Source organism: Cricetulus griseus, chromosome 5 (assembly GCF_003668045.3).
Source record: "Cricetulus griseus strain 17A/GY chromosome 5, alternate assembly CriGri-PICRH-1.0, whole genome shotgun sequence".
Classification (NCBI taxonomy): Eukaryota; Metazoa; Chordata; class Mammalia; order Rodentia; family Cricetidae; genus Cricetulus; species Cricetulus griseus.
The window spans coordinates 105,003,379-105,020,088 of NC_048598.1; the positions used below are offsets into that span (position 1 = coordinate 105,003,379).

The window sequence follows — 16,710 nt, forward strand, 5'->3', positions numbered from 1 at the left end:
AATAAAAGAAGAGAAACAAGCCCCGCCATAGTCAGCTTTTCTTTTAAGGGTAAGAGGTTTCATTTTCAAATACAAATGAACAATAAAGAATGTCAAGGCATAATCAGAAAAGACTTCATTATGAAATAGAAAGACTACAATGAAGAGGGAATTAAAAAAAAAAAAACCCAACCCAAATCAACAAGTGCAGGGGACACGGTTATGTTGAGAAAGAAAACCTAAGTGCAAGCCAACAGAATCATTAATGTTTTCAGAATGGCTTGTGATGAAGATGTTTTCTCCACAAAAGAAGAAATAGGATGCATGACAGAGGCCACACAGAAGAGTTTGTATTGATTAAAAACATGACCATTAAATTACAGAAGAACCCCCGGGGACTTTGGAATATTTAAACTGCACGGCTCTTCCAGAAAGTAGAATGAAAAGCTAAGATTTTTTCTTTTTAAGGTAACAAAACAAAACAGAATCAGAAAAAAAAATACAGGAGGTCCAACAGTCCATAGGAGATTCAGAAAGAGAAGTCATATAAAAGCAAGGCAGAATGAGGTGTGGTGGCTCACACTCGAAACCCATTATTTGAGATGCTGACGCAGGGAGATGGTCTGGGCTTCACAGCAAGCCTCTATCTCAACAAAGCCCAAACACCACATCCACACTAACAAACTAAGAATAACAACAACAAAATGACCAAGGGAGAGGAGGAAATAAAGAAGAGGAAGAGGAGAAGGGCAGGAGAAGGCGGTCAGAGAGACAGAGCCTGCCCTCAGTTGATGGAACAAGAACTAAAGGTGTGAGTATGTGAACGACACAATGTGGGGCTTGTTTGTTTTCAGTGAACCCAATTTCACTTCCTGGGAATAAACCATCAGTATTTGGAATTTATCATCTGAATGGATTCCTGTGAAGATTGATATTGAGTAAAATTAAGTTTAATTGTATAGAAAAGCAAACTGGATGAGGAAGGGAGGAGAAGAGGAAGAAGAGACTCCCTCAACATTGATGGCTGTATATCTCCACTAAAAGGCTACAGAGTTGGGAAAAAACTAATTTGTCACATAATCTGATTTTTTTAGACCATCAAAGATAGAAAACAATTGAGGCTGGGGAGGGGTGTGGGTGGGGATGGGTGGGTGGCGCACACCTTTAATTCCAGCACTCTGGAGAAAGAGGAAGGCAGATCTCTGTGAGTATGAGGCTAGCCTCGTCTACAGATCAAGTTCCAGGGCAGCCAGGGCTATGCAGAGAAACCCTGTTTTGGAAAAAATAAATAGGGGGGGGAGAGGGAGAAAGAAAGAGAGAGAGAGAGGGAGAGAGACAGAGACAGAGAGAGAGAGAGAGAGAGAGAGAGAGAGAGAGAGAGAGAGAGAGAGAAGGCTGGCTATAAAGGAATGGAAGCAAAGTACACATCAGACTTCTCACTGACAACTTCAAACTCTTATAGAGGTAATAGTGCGATGCCTTTAGTATTCCAAGGGAAAATAACCTTTGATCTAGAATATCATAGTTAGCCAAAATATCAGTCAAGGGTGAACATAAGATAAAGATCTTCTGGGACAAACAGGGCTTGGAAATTGACCTGTGACATACCAGTTCTTAGGAAGTTACTTGAAAACTTGTCCAGGTAGAACAAAAGTATAATGTAAGAAGTAGGGAGAGGTGATCCTGGCAGACCTGGAATTGAGCCATGGAATCCATGAAGCCAGCATGGGTTAATTTAAGCTTTAAGAGCTTGCTGGCAACAAGCCTAAGCTAACGCCAAGTTTTCATAACTAATAAAAAGTCTCTGTGTCATTACCCGGAAGCTAACAATACAAAGAAATCTTAGCTACATCCTTTCTTTTGGTTCATTTCTTGGTTGAGTGAATTTCCTCATAATGAACTCTTTTTCTAATGATATGGGAACCCTGAATTTGTGGATTCTCATGAACAACTGTTGGTGGCTTTTATAACCAAGAGATAAGTTGGCAGAATATAAATCACTAATCATATCTTTATCTTATTAAATTTTGTAGGGCTTTACTGTCATTTAACATTAAGTATTAATGTTAAATTATCATTATTGTTATTATTGATGGAAACCAATAAGCTCCACCCAAGCTCTTACTCTTGACTACTTTTATCTTGTGCATTTTATTTCTGATTACTCTGCAACCATTTTACCTTGACATACTGTGGGATGGTTTGAGAGAAAATGCCCCCCAAATGGAGTGACACTATTAAGAGGTGTGGTCTTGTTGGAGTAGATGTGGTCTTGTTGAGGGAAAGTAGATCACCATGGAGATGGGATTTGAGATCTCATATATACTCAAGCCATACCCAGTAAGACAGGACACTTCCTGTTTCCTGCACAAGATGTAGAACTCTCACCTACCTCTCCAGCATCATGTCTGCCTGCACGCCTCCATGTCTCACCATGATAATGGATTGAACCTCTGAACTGTAAGCAACCCCAATTAACTGTTTTTCTTTATAAGAGTTGCTGTGGTCATGGTGTCTCTCCACAGCAATAGAAACCGTAACTAAGATACACACAGTGTGTGCTTTTTGCCTATGGACTTAAGTCTTCGTTTAGGTAAAGTTTCTTCTCTTGTTCTATTGTTCCACTTATTCTCAGTGCTTCAGGAATGCCAGTTATGCATATGTTAGAACTCTATTGTCCGTTTTCCTTAACTATGCATTTTTATTTCTTTGTATTTTTCTCATACAGTTCCATTGTGTTTTCACTTGTGTTTACTCTGGTTTTAATTGAGTTCAAAGAGCTTCCTCTTTTTTTTTTTTTTTTGACTTTTGTAGCTCAATTTACCCCCTACTTTTGTTGTTCTAGAATTCCTTATTTGTAGTCCTGAAACTACTGTTTGAGTCATTTCTATTTTTCCTAATTTCAGAGAGAAGAAGCTTTGTAATTTTCTCCAACGCAGTGGAAAGTTATTTGTTAAATAGCATGGCCAAAGAAGGAGGAAGGATTTCAAGCCAGTTGACAGCTTCCCTTTGGTGTGATTCTAAAATGCTCTTCTCCTTGAGACATGTCTCTGAGATTCTCAGATGTTGTTTTGTGGGAGGCCAATGAAGTCCCTAACAGCCCTGGGCCCTCTGGTTACTCCTCATCCATTGCTTCCCCTCCCTTTCATCCTTCCATTTCCAGGAGATGCTTGACTTGGAGGTCACAGGCCACAGAAATAGGTCATTGCAGCCTTGTGGTCTCCTTGATTTTGACTGTGGAGATGAACTGTGCCCTGCTTTAAGTTACTCCATATTGTGTGAAACAGTGACTTTTCTCTTATGCCTTGCCCTGGATGATTCCATTTTTCCCCCCTTTGTTGGTTTGCTTGTAAGATAAACTCATGATGTAGCCCTGGTTGCCTGGAACTCTGTATGTAGATCAGGTTAGCTCTGTCCTTCTCTGATTCCCAAGATCCCTGAGATTAAAGGTACATGCCACCATGAAGAACTTTCTAGTGGCTCCACGAGGTGGTTTGAAAGAAAATGGTTCCCAAAGGGAGTGGCACTATTAGGAGGCATGGCCTTGTTGGAGGAAGTGTGTCACTGCGTGTAGGCTTTGAGGTCTCCTTTGCTCAAGCTACACCCAGCGAGACAGACTACCTCCTGTTGTCTGTGAGTCAAAATGTAAGAACTCTCAACTGCTTCTCCACTACCATGTCTGCCTGCACACTGCCTTGCTTCCAACCATTATGATAATAGACAGAACATCTGAACTGCAAGTGAGCCACCCCAATTAAATGTTCTCCTTTTAAGAGTTGCTGTGGTCATGGTGTCTTTCCACAGCAATAGAAGCCCTAACTAAGACACTCCATTTTAATAAGCAGCAACTGACTCCGTTCTGAGTATAAGTACAGAAGCAGAATGGCTCAGCTTCTTGTTTGTATACATAGACACCACCACCTGTCCAGCATGAATCACAAGGCACAAAATAATAATTATTCATACAAGTAAAAAAGTTCATCTATGATTTTTTTTAAAAAGTAAAATGGTAACATAAAAATATCTAAGTCTGTGAAGTTATGGAACATACTAGGTCAATGAAGGATGCAGCAAAATCACCTAGACCCCATGAAATGAGAAATACCTAACACTGCAGTGACAATTTCTGTTACCTGACCACCCGATGCATACATCAAGGGACCAACAGACAGAGAACTGACTGTCTTCAGGGCTTCAGCTTAGCACAGTCCTGTTGCCTCAGGTGAGTCACACAAATTGCTTGTCATCCATCTAATCACCCACCCACCCACTCACCCATCCACCCACCCACTCACCCATCCATCCATCCATCCACCCACCCATCCACCTACCCATCGATCCATCCATCTTGACCCAGTCTTGGGCCTTCCCTCTGCATTGCCAATGCCCCTGGAGACTCTCAGCAGCTCTCCAACTGGGCTAATTATATCATCTAACCACCTGTAATGATTCTTTTGGAATTTGTATCAGACAGTCTTCAGAAAGGGCACTTCAACAGTTTTGTAAACATTCTGTATTTGTGTGTGTGTGTGTGTGTGTGTGTGTGTGTGTGTGTGTGTGTGAAATATAATGTGTGATCTGAGAGTTAATATTAAGAATTGAGATTGGAATAAAATGTAATTGGGCTAGACAGATGGCTCAGCAGTTCAGGGCATACTTCTCTCACAGAGGATCAGAATTCAGTTCCCAGCACCACATCTGGCATCTTACAACTTCCTGTCACTCCAGCTCCAGGGGATCCAATGCCACCGTTGGCCTCTTTCAGTACTTGCACTCATGTACAAGTTCATATTCATATATGCAATTAAACAGTAAAAACTAAACCTGAAAATTAAAAGAGCCTGTGATTGCCAAAGGCCATGCTCTCAAGGGAAATCAAAATTACTTGGTAAATTTGCAGGTAATGAAACCTACATAGTTTGTGGATTTATTGTTAACCAATAAACTCTGACATATGGAAAGATACTCTGACATGTGGAAAGATACAAACGTGTTTTTTTACGGTGTGCTCTGACAGACTTTCCTTGTCATGCTGTTGCTGTACAGAAAAGCTACTATTCTCCGGAGCAGTCATGGAGGATGTCAAATCTCAATTTCAGTCCCACATCTATTGTCACCCCTATTAAACCAATATCCTTTTTCTAGGTCGATTTCTGCTAGAGTCATATCACTATCATAAATGGAAAACTTGTATCATGTTCCTTAAATAGGAAGTAATTCCTCTCTCCCTCCCTCCCTCCCTCCCTTCCTCCCTCCCCCCTCCCTCCTCTCTCCCTTCCTCCCTCTTCCTCTCTCCTCCCTCCCTCCCCCCCCCCCCCGGTCTTTCTTTCTCTGGGTCTCACTCTGTATCACTGGCTGTACTGGAGCTCACTGTGCAGACCAAGTTGGCCTTGAACTCAGAGATCTGCCTGCCTTTTAAAACATGCAAGGACGACAAAAAGATTCTGGCTAGATATATTTCCTGCTGGGATCTAAGTCTTTTCTTTGTCAGGAAGGGAGATTAGCATGAATTACAGCAACACTGAAGGCTACTGGCATCATATTAAGATGTTCTTGATATAATCAAACTGAAAGATAACTAAACAAAATTGAACTACTTTCAAAAAACCGTTAGCTAACATAGCTAGATGACTGTTCTAATCACTTCATCAGCAACATAAGTCCCTCTTCCGTTGAGACACACCACTCTAAATCAAGGACCAATGATTTTGTCCCTTAGGCCTGTGACACTAACATCTAAGGAGCCTTATTTTCAGCTCAAGGCTGGAGGCAGTTTATATCAGTGCTCAGCATTTTATTAACTTTGCAGTTTCTGGCAGGCAAACTTCATGGTGTATGGTTTGAGGTTCTCTGGATTTCCCTGTTTCATTAAAAATAGGGTGGCTCTCCCCCACTACATTTCTGTTTGCTTTGTTCCTCTGCTGTTTTTGGAATGGGGAGAGGGGAAGAGAAGAGAGAGAAGCATCTTCCCAACCTTTCACCAATAACTGCAGATGTGGTGTGCATCCTATGTGGCTTCTTACAGCTGGGTGCTAGCTCTCAGAGGGGTTCTCTCTTGGGTACCAGATCGTAGAGTGACTGAGATTCCTTCACATCTGTGAACCTATCTCCCAGTGCTCCAACTTCAGAACAGAGGTAGCATGGGAACTTCAGCAGCGAATGGGGGATCTTCAGTATGAATTTGATACCTACTAACTGGGATGCTGTCTGTATCCTGTAGTTAGTTCCCTAAACTGACTGGAACTATGCCACACAATAAAGATTCAGACAGGGTCAAAAAAGCATCAAGACCTGATAATGTAGTTTTTTATTTTATTTTTTTCAGGGTCTCATGATGTAGCCCTAGCATTATGTAGATGAAGCTAGCCTCCAACTCATAGAAATACACTTGCCTCTGTCTCTTAAGTGCAGAGATTAAAGGTGTGCACACCACACATGACTGTTTTTGATGGTTTGAAAGACAGATGTCCACTGTCCCCCAAATGATGACCCTGTGAAATAGCGTATGGCATGTTATGCTTTCACATAAAGCCATCCCACCATCTGTAGCTTATACTTAAAAGACTTATTGCAGCTCAGGCAGTTATTTTTCCAGTTAGAGCCCAGTTCAGGAATCTTCTAAAATGTGACATACCATATTTAAAATGTGGCTTGTTGGGTGTGGTGGTGTATACCTTTGATCCCAGCACTTGGAAGGCAGAGGTGGGAGAATTTCTGTGAATTGGAAGTCAGCCTGGTCTACAAAGTGAGTTTCAGGATGGCTAGAGCTACACAGAGAAACCCTGTCTCAACAACAATAACAAAAAACCAAATCCAAACTCACCCCCCAAAAAAAGATGGCTTATGTGGTTGCTGTAGAAACAAAGCTGGTGTGAGTGACTGTAGTTTTGCATGGGGTTATTTGGCTAGTTTTGAAAATGTTCACATGCTGTGCCTGCCCACTGGCCGGGTAACTGTCATAAGAACTTAGCTGCAAAAGGACAGAAGAAAGAAAAAAAAATTCTTGGATGGTGATGGTGCACACCATTAATTTCAGCACTTGGGAGGCAGAGGCAGATGGATCTCTGAGAGTTTGAGGCCAGCCTGGTCTAGAGAGAGAGAGAGAGAGAGAGAGAGAGAGAGAGAGAGAGAGAGAGAGAGAGAGACAGAGACAGAGAGACAGAGAGAGAGAGCGTTCCAGGACAACCAGGGCTACACAGAGAAACCCTGCCTAGAAAAAACAAAAACAAAAACAACCCCCAAATTTCTTCCTGTTTGCCCAAAAAGAGGAAACGAGATTGGTGAGCATTAGGCCAGTTTCTTCAAAGTCCTGGTTAAAATTTTATTTATTTTTAAAGATTCAGAATTACAAAATACTTTCAAACCAAGGCCTTCCAGCAACTCTAACCTAAACTAGGTACTCTTGATGCGTCCCACTTTCCCTTATGGTGTGATTCTAATGGAAAGCCTGCAATTTCTTTATGTGATTACCTAGAATTTATTTCCATTCTTTAACTGTAAGCGCTATAAAGAGCAAGGATGGCATCTGTTTTGTGTACACTGTGTCCTTGACACCTACCAGGGTAATTGGTACATAATGGGTGTAAAAGTTGAATGAACAAATGAACAATTGCTTACAGCCATTGCTTGGCTCCAAATAGCACAGCTAAATAGGTAGTCACAATGTAAAGGAACTGGCAATCCAGGCACATTAATGCAGGGAGCTATGGCCATGATCTAATGGGGGCTCCAGGATGTTCTTGCTTTCTCTGTCATGGTTACCTGATGCAGCAATCTGCCAGCTATAAAGACCAAATAGCGACCACTGTCTATTTCTTAAAGGCCCATGAGCTCAGGATGGGTTTTGTACTTTTAAACAATTGAAAAGATATTAAGACAATACTGTGTTATGACATGTGAAATTCAAATTTCAAATCCACTAAAATGACTTATGGGCACAGCCATTCGTTACTTTTTCTGACTGCTTTCCAGTGGAGTTGAGTAGTTATAAATGAGAGCATACGGCTCACAAAGCCTTGACTTTGCTATCTGGCCTCTAACAGGAAAGTTGTTTGCCAGTCTCTCATTTAATCCATGCTTAATTTAGAAGATCATTTTTATATTATTTATGTTCAAGTCTTTTCTCATTATCATTTATTTCTGCTACCAGAAATTAAGCTGTGAGTGCCAAACGTGCAGTAGATTCCTTCCTGATGAGTTCTCCCTTCTTTTAAGTTGCATATCAAATGATGAGTTACAAGAGAATGGCTTTGCTATTCTAACTAGTATATGGGATTTCTCATGCACTTAATACAATCTGCAATTCAGTATAGCATTTAAGATTCTCCATTGTCTTACTGACAAGGCTCATCTTCATTCTCAATTTGACTGGATTTAGAATCACCTAGACGACAAACCTGGGGGTGTCTCTTTTAAGGGTGTCTCCTGGGAGGTTTAACAGGGAAGATCAGCTCTAGCTGTGGGCAGCACCATCCCAGGTGGTGGGGTCCTGGACTCAAGAGAAAGCAGAAAGCTGACTCCCAGGACTCATCTCTGCCTGCTTCCGACTACAGACACAATCAGGCCGGTGGTCTCCTGTTCCTACCACTACGCCTCCCCACTCCATGACCCAATCTATCCTCAAATGTGAGTCCCCCAAAACCCTCCTTCTTTCTTTAAGTTGCTTTTGGCAGGTATTAATTATTATTTACAGCAAGAAGAAGAATAAAGATACACTCACTTTGCCTATTCCGTTGTTTCTCTTACATTTCCATCTAGACTATCAATCACTCCACCTAGCAGTATTTGGTCTCCTATAGATCTAGGCTCATAGTTACCTGTGTGAAATGTCGGCAGTGGTATTTTTGTCTTACACGTCCTTTAAATTGGCTATCCAGATTTCCTCCTTGCCCTAAAAACCTTGAGAATGATTGCTGCCATCTGTGCGATTCTCTAATGGTTTATATTGCTCCAGAATTGTTTAAATTATTAATAGTTTTCTGGTGTATATTATACAAGTTATCCATTTCTAAGTTCCATCAAGAGCTGTTCAAGAGCAGGAATTGTATCCTATTTTATGGTACTCCACACCCTTTGGAGCCTGGGAAGAGTCTGGTAAGCATGAAAAAATATGGGATGCGGATGTAGCTTAATTGGGAGAATGCTTGCCTAGCATTCATAAAGCCCAGGTTCAGTCCCCAGCACCACATGCTGCTAATTCCAGCACTTGAGAGGTGGTGCCAGAAGGACCGGGAGGTCAAGGTTGTACTGAACTACAAAAATGAAAACAACAAAAAACAATTTCTCATCGTGAGCCGGAACCTTGGCTTTTGTATGTAGGAACTACCCGTATTTACTTAATTTTTTTAAACGTGTTTTTGTTTTGTGTGTGTGTATGATGGGTGTCACAGAACTGTGTAGAGGTCAGAGGGCAAGTTGTTGGTTCTCTTCTTTCACTATAGGGGAATTGCACTCTGGCTGTCCGCAAGCACTTTTACCCTGTATTTAAACACAAAATCCACTTAAATTATTTTAGTGCTGACTACAGCGAATAACATCTTACGAGGACGCGGCATATTCCTGGCGGTGGGTCACACATCCCCAGATGTGGCCGAGGACCCTCGGGCGCGCGCGCCCGCGCCCGCGCGCACACACGTGGGTGACAAGTGCTTCTCCGCAGGACCCTCCTTTGTCCACGGTGATTGGCGGACCCGACGGCCCAATCACCTTTCCCCGCCTCTTTCTGCAGTAGCCAATCAGAGGTCCGAAGCGCCTCCTGACTACTAGACTCTGTTTACTAACAGATCGAAGCTGGGGAATAAGGGGTGTGACCATTCTGGGGAGGTCAGGAGAGGGAAGGCCTTCGTGCGCGTGCGCACCAAAGCCAGTGGGTGGGGCCGAACCTCGGGTCTTGCCAATCGCAGCGTCCGCGCTCCTCCCTCTCTGGCCTCCCCGCCAAGCAACAACAATTCGAGCGGCGGGGCGGGGCGGCTCGTGAAACGTCATGGCCGGCCGCCCAATGGGAAGGGGCGCTGGCAGACGCGCGCGCACGGCGTCCAATAGCGCCGGGGGCTCGGGCTGTCTCCCTGGCTGGCTGTGGGCGGAGCGGCCTGGCGGAGGAGGTGGAGGCGCAGGGCGCGGGGTTGCGGCGTACTAGCGGTGCCCGCTGAGGGGAGGAGGCGGAGGAGCTGCGCGGCCAGAGCGGGAAAGAGACTCGCCTCGGCGACGACGGAGTTGTGGCGCGGCCGCAGCTCGGCTCCTGGGGCTGTGAAGAGACGGGGCGTCTGCTGTCCCATCGGGGTCCCCTCGGAGCGACCCGCGCGGTCGGAAAGAGGGTGAAGATGGAGGGGGAGGGCGGCGGCGGCGGCGGCGGCGCGGGCACCAGCGGGGACAGCGGGGACGGCGGCGAGCAGCTCCTCACTGTCAAGCACGAGCTGCGGACCGGTGAGCGACCCCGCCCTCTGCCGGCCGGGCCAGTCGCGGAGGCGCGCCCGAGAGCCCGCTGGGGCGCGCGCGCAGCCCAAGGGGGGCGCGGGCTGGGGGGGGCGGCTGAGGGCGGGGCTTCGTGGGCAGAGGCAAGTCGGGGGTCCCGGGAGGCTCTGGGCAGGCAGCTGAAAGTTTGCCCGCACCGGGCCCCCCGTCTCGGGTACTGGCCCGGGAAGATGCCTTCGCGCCCCCCCTTCCTGCACAGGTGACACATCTGTCACTACACGCTGTCGTCGCGAGCAAGCGAGCGAAAGGTGCTCTTTGCCTGGGTGAGCCGCTCATTGACCTGGAGCGTGAGTTCACTTTACCCAGCACCTCTGCCTCGGGTGGTCCAGGTGCGGAGGTGTGGGAGAGAGAGAGAGAGAGAGTGTGTGTGTGTGTTTGTGTGTGTGTGTGTGTGTGTGTTTACCATCCCTAAGGGACAGCGATCCTGCCACCACACACGAGGGTTAGTTGGTCCCAGGTTAGTCTCTGGTGGGGTGAAGAGTCTTGGAGTAGTCCTTTCTCCTAGAGTTATCACGAAGTGTCTATACTCGCCTTGGATTTCTTGCCAGTGTCTTTTGGGAAGCAGCCTGTATATAAATGTAAAGTTCAGGTCTTCTAGCTCATATCCCCGATGCTGGAGATCAGCTGTGTGTGCTAGGCTTTTTACTTTTTAAATTGCTTTTTCATTGTGTAAGTCCAGGGTTTATTTTAGAAAATCCTTACCTGTACCAATGGTACAGTTAGGGCCTCCCCTCACACTTTATTCTTTCTTTCTTTTTTTTTTTCTGAACGGAGAATGCATTTTGATGCCTTGTTTGCTATTAGCATCAGTGGTTTAAGATTTTTGACACTAAGTCTTTGGCATACTGAAGCACTCTTACATTTTTGGTTGTGTGCCTAGTAATGGCAAGCCCTCTCTGCAGCCCAAGGGAAATAGATACAGAGGGTAAGTGGTAGGTTTCAGGTGTAAGCTGTGTCCACCTTGCCTTTATTTGGGACACATTGTAAAGTTAGCTCTGCTCCAGAGTTAATTAGTTTTCTTATTTCTAATGAGATTGCTCATTTGCATTCCTTTGGGTGCCAGTCTTATGACTTATATTAAGATGTCAAATTTATGCTTTCTTAATTCAACAATTTTAAGCATTGCCATTTTTGATTGATCTGACTCTATAACATATCTTGAGTATTTTTGAGTTCCTAACCTGTGTAGATTCCCCTGGTTGAACTTTTCCCTCCAAATTTAACCAACAGCTGATGATTTCAATAGGCTTTTAAGTCATTTTCTCAGTTTACATTTACCTAGTTTACATCAGGTGCCGTGTCTCGTGATTTCTAGAAGTGAGGATTTTTGTCGTCCCCCCCATCTTACATAATGATTCCTTGCTCTGTGTGTGTGTGTGTGTGTGTGTGTGTGTGTGTGTGTGTGTGTGTATGTGTGTAATCATATTGTACAGCAAATACGACTTGAAGTCTTGCACCCCTCAGCCTTTGATCATGGTGAAACAGTCTTTTGCTCAAGGATCGAGGGGCAACCCTACTTTTTAGTAGTCATCCAGCTGCTCAGTTTCTGATTTTTGAAAACATTGCTTGTTCTGTAGAAAACAAAAAAGCACAGTTTTATTTCCCCTTCTCAACTGTGTGAATCATCAGCTTTAAGTTTGCATTTAGAGGTTTTTCTGATGGGCGATGAGATTGTACTGAACTCACTACTAATGTGAAAGGAAAGAACAATCAGTTTATTGTATTGCTAAATACTTGAACAGCTGGTCACATGTAATGATCAAAAACACTGTTTAATATAACTTGAAAGAGTCACTCATCCATGTTCCTCTTAGCACTTGGTGCTATAATAGGTGCTAGACTCTAGCATATCAGGTAGATAGTTGGTGATTGTATTGTTTGCCATAGGATGAATGAAAATGCAGTTAGAAACTTATTCTAAGGGCATGGAAATGGCTCTGATATGTAGACTGAATAGCATGGCATACTTGGATGTAGAGTTGGAAGATATAGTGATGAAAGCTATTAGACTTTGCTGTCTGTATAGTCACTGCACTCTGTCAGGTTTACTTCTTTCATTTGTAAGATGTGACAGTTGAATGAGACACTCTTGGAAAAATGTTAGTCAGGTTACCTGGCACATAGTAGGCAGTAGGAAATGTTGGTTGAATGAAAATCTAAAGTTACTTTAGAATGGGATCTTACTGTAAAATGTATGAATTGATCTAGTGTACTTGAAAAACAAACTAAGTCACTGGGTAGTTAGTCATTACCACATGGCTTGGCTTGTTATCTTTTCCCATAGTTGTTTTGCCTTCCCAAGCAAAGTGTAAACTCCTTCCAATTTTTCTTCTGTTGAGCAGGTTGTGCATATCTTGCCCATCACAACACATAGTACTATAATAATTCATTTATCTGGGGTTGAGGAGATGGCTCTGTAGGGTAGAGGACTTGCCATACAAATGTGAGGGTCTGAGTTTGAATCCTTATGACCCACAATGAAGCTGGCTATGATAGTGTATGGTGGTTTGAAAGAAAATGGCCCTCAGAGGGAGTGGCACTATTAGGAGGCATGGCCTTGTTGGAGTAGGTATGGCCTTGTTGGAGAAAGTGTGTCACTGTGGAGGTGGGCTTTGAGGTCTCCTATCCTCAAGCTACTCCCCGTGAGGTAGACCTCTTCCTATTGCCTGTATGTCAAGATGTGAGAACTCTTTAGCTCCTTTTCCAGCATTATGTCTGCTCGAACACTGCTATGCTACCCACCATGATGATAATGGACTAAACCTCTGAAACTGTAAGCCAGTTTTTCTTTGTAAGAGTTGCTGTGGTCATGGTGTCTCTTCACAGCAATAGAAACCCTAACTGAGACATAGTGTGTATCGTAATCCTAGTGTTTGTATAGCACCGTGCGAGCTGGAGACAGAAGAGTCTCTGGAGGCTTGTAGGCCATCTAGCTTGATATACACAGTGGTGATGAACAAAAGAGCCCTGTCTTAAACAAGGTAGAAGGTAAGGATGGATACAGTGTCACATGTGTATCCATCCACAAACAAGGTGTGAGTGTGCCCATACACACATATGTGCGCGTGCATACACTCCTACACACACACACACACACACACACACACACACACACACACACACAGAGTGTGAGCTGTCTGTCACATAGTAAGGTCCTTGAGGGCAGAAATCATGTTTGTTTCTTGGGTCTATTTGTAGCCTGTGGTGTGTTGTAGGTGTTCAAGTATTTTGTTGGGTGAATTCAGTTGGATGAATAATAAAGGCAAGGTTTGCAGATATTAAGTCTTGATATTGATGACAGTAACTATAAAAGCTGGAGAAAACAGAATTCAAGATTAAGGAAACCAGTATAAATTCTGGAGCATTTTGATTTCTGGCTTACATGGTGTCGATGATACTAAAAATGATTAAGAAAATACTCTGCTGTCTATTTGTAGAAGAGCCCATATAAACCAGTAATCAGGATGTATTACTTAAGTATAATAATAGAAAGACACAAAATATATAACTGCAACAAAAGACAGATTAAACCTTTAGCCTCTAAATAGTTAAATGTAGCTTGGTTAAAACCAGTGAAAAATGGAGATTATTTTACTCACTTACTCAACAAATATTTTGTCACCTTTTGTGTACTGAGTGCTGTTTTACATGGTGAGGTTAATACAGTGGCTTCTCCACTGGAAAGAGAGGTTTGAGGAATCGCTAGAACCAGAGACTTACATTGCCTCTGCTGTGTCTTAAATATCTTGTAGTCCACGCATCAAGTCTTAATTCTTCTTCACTGTACTCTGTTTTCCCCCCAGGAGGTAGAAAATGGACAGCATTGAAGTTCTACATTTTATGGCTTCAGCTATTGAAGGATACTGTCTATTTTCCAGTTTCAATTAAATTCTGAGAGAAGGACTTTATTGGCTTAGTTTTGATCAGGTGTCTGCTTTTGGCTCATTCAATTAAGACTATGTGATAGGATCATGTCCTAATATGCCAGCAGCTACAGCAAACCTGTGGATAAGGATAAACTAAATTCTTAGAGGAGGAGGGGTTCCTGGGCGGATATAATTCCTTTGACTCCTGTCCTTGGGAGAGTGCCTAACATTAATGAGAGTGTTGCAGAAGGTTATCTGCTATGTAGGAACAGTGGAAACTCCAGTGGCTTATAGAACATGATTTGTGTTTGTTAGGGATTTGATGGTTCTTCTCCGACCATCAGTAGGAAAAGTCTCACTAGGCCATATCCCCAGATGAAGAGCTAGGAAATTAATGATTGTTAAGAGAGAGAGAGAATCAGTCTTCCCCAGGGATGAGAGACCCCTAATGCAATACAAGTGGTTAACCCTAAAATTATATACTTATGAGTAACATTAAAATGGACCCAACAGGTTGCATTTGTAATTTATTTGCATATATGTAACAATAGTAATGAAAGAAAAAGGGGTCCAGATTTGAGAGAGGATGAGGGAAGAGGTATGGGAAAGGTTGGAAGGAGAAAAGGGATGTGAGTACAGTATACATATGGGAATTTAAAAAATAAATTTAAACCCTGAAATAATTAAGATGTTAGCCAGAACTACAGTCAGCTGAACTTGTCTGGTGCTAGTGGCTCCCCTTCAAAGTCTCTCATTCATACATACTGAGGAGGCTGTATCCGTTCTTTTCTGTGTGCACCTTTCCATAAGGATGCTTAGTATTGGAAGGACACAGAAGCTGGCTTCTCCTCAGACAAGTGGTCCAAGAGAGCAAAGTGGAAGCTACATATTGCTTTAGTTTAATAACTTTGTCTAAGGTATCCATACAATGTACATAGAGTAAGGTACCATACAATCCTCTTTTAGGTATCCAACAAATTGTAGTATAGTTACCGAGATATATAACCATCACTGAAATACAATTTTAAAACATTCTTATCACCCTTTGAAGAAACTTCACACTCAATTACACTAGTCATCCTACATTCCCACTATCCAGGGCTAGCCAACCAATATTTTCTGTCTATACATTTGGCCGTTATTTTATTTTAATATAATTGCACACTTTTATAACTCTTATTTTTTTTTCAGCAAACATGGTGTTACTAAGATCTATCCACATTGTAACATGCATCAACAGTTAATTTTTGTTGACAAACTGTATTTCCTTTTATTAGATAAATCATATTTTGATTATTCATACAGTTGATTGACATTTGGGTTGTTTCTACTTTTTGTGCCATGCATGTTTGTAGACAAAAATTTTCATCTGTTTTCACTTCTTTTGGGTATTAACTAATAGTAAAATTTTCAGATCTTATGGACCCAAACATTTTCAAACTGAACTTTTTGCAGTTTATGAGGGATTACGTTTTACCATAGCATAGTCAGTGTTTGTTATTATCTGTTTTACACTTTTAGCCATCCTAGAATGGGTGAAGCAGTATCTTTCATTATGCTTTGACTTGTATTTCTCTAATGATGTTGCATATGCTTTTAAGTACTTAAGATATACAAGTAGACCTTGTATATCTTTGGAAAACTGTTTACTTTTCTTTGGCCTATTTCGAAGTTGGCTATTTCTCCTCTCTCCCTCTTTCTCCTCTCTCTGTTTTGAGACAGAATCTCACTATGTAAACCTGGCTGGCCTGGAACTCACAAAGATCCTAATTCCTTTTTTATTACTGAAAATTCTTTATTTTAGATACACATTTCTTATTAGATACATGATTAACATTTTTTTTCATAAAATCATCTTTTCATTTTTTTGTGGGGAGGGTGGTATTCTGAGAAGCATGAAAGGCTTTAATTTTGGTAAAAACTAATTTGTTTCCCACCCCCGTTTTCTCTTGTTCTGTCATAGACATGCCTTTGTTTTCCTCTGAGAGTTTTAGGATTTTTAGCTGTTGGAACAAGATTTTTGAATTTGAATTGTTATATATTATGTGGGGTAGTGATCCAGATTCATTTTTTTTGTGTATGTAGATATTAAGTTGTCCTTGTGCCATTTTTGAAAAAACTGCTCTTTTCCTATTTGTTTTGGTACCTTCTTTGAAAAATCAACTAACCATAGAGATATGGGTTGATTTTAGATTCTCAGTTCTATTCCATTGTTTCTCTTTTAGAGAACACCATAAAACTGCAAGATACGAACTTAGTTTTCAAGTTGAAAAGTACAAATTTTGTAACTTTTGCTTTTCCAAGATTATCTTGGTTATCCTTGGTCCCTTGATTTTTACATATGAGTTTAGCATCAGCTTGTCTGTTTCTTCAAAGAAGCTGTTTGGGTGATGTT

General features: G+C 42.3%; 1 protein-coding gene across 5 annotated transcripts in view; it reads left to right on the forward strand.

The window, feature by feature from the left end:
• Positions 1-10,065: 10,065 nt before the first annotated feature.
• The window catches only part of Rps6ka5 (ribosomal protein S6 kinase A5), a 156,887-nt gene continuing 150,242 nt past the window's right edge, over positions 10,066-16,710 (forward strand). For 3 of the 5 annotated variants that reach the window (XM_027419112.2, XM_027419114.2, XM_027419113.2), the window contains exon 1: positions 10,066-10,401. In XM_027419112.2, coding sequence (XP_027274913.1) covers positions 10,299-10,401 — 103 coding nt within the window. In that variant the 5' untranslated portion in view covers positions 10,066-10,298. Of the gene's footprint in view, positions 10,402-10,554; positions 10,713-16,710 lie in introns of those variants that run through there. The other 2 variants (XM_035445132.1, XM_035445133.1) reach the window with 2 other exon arrangements.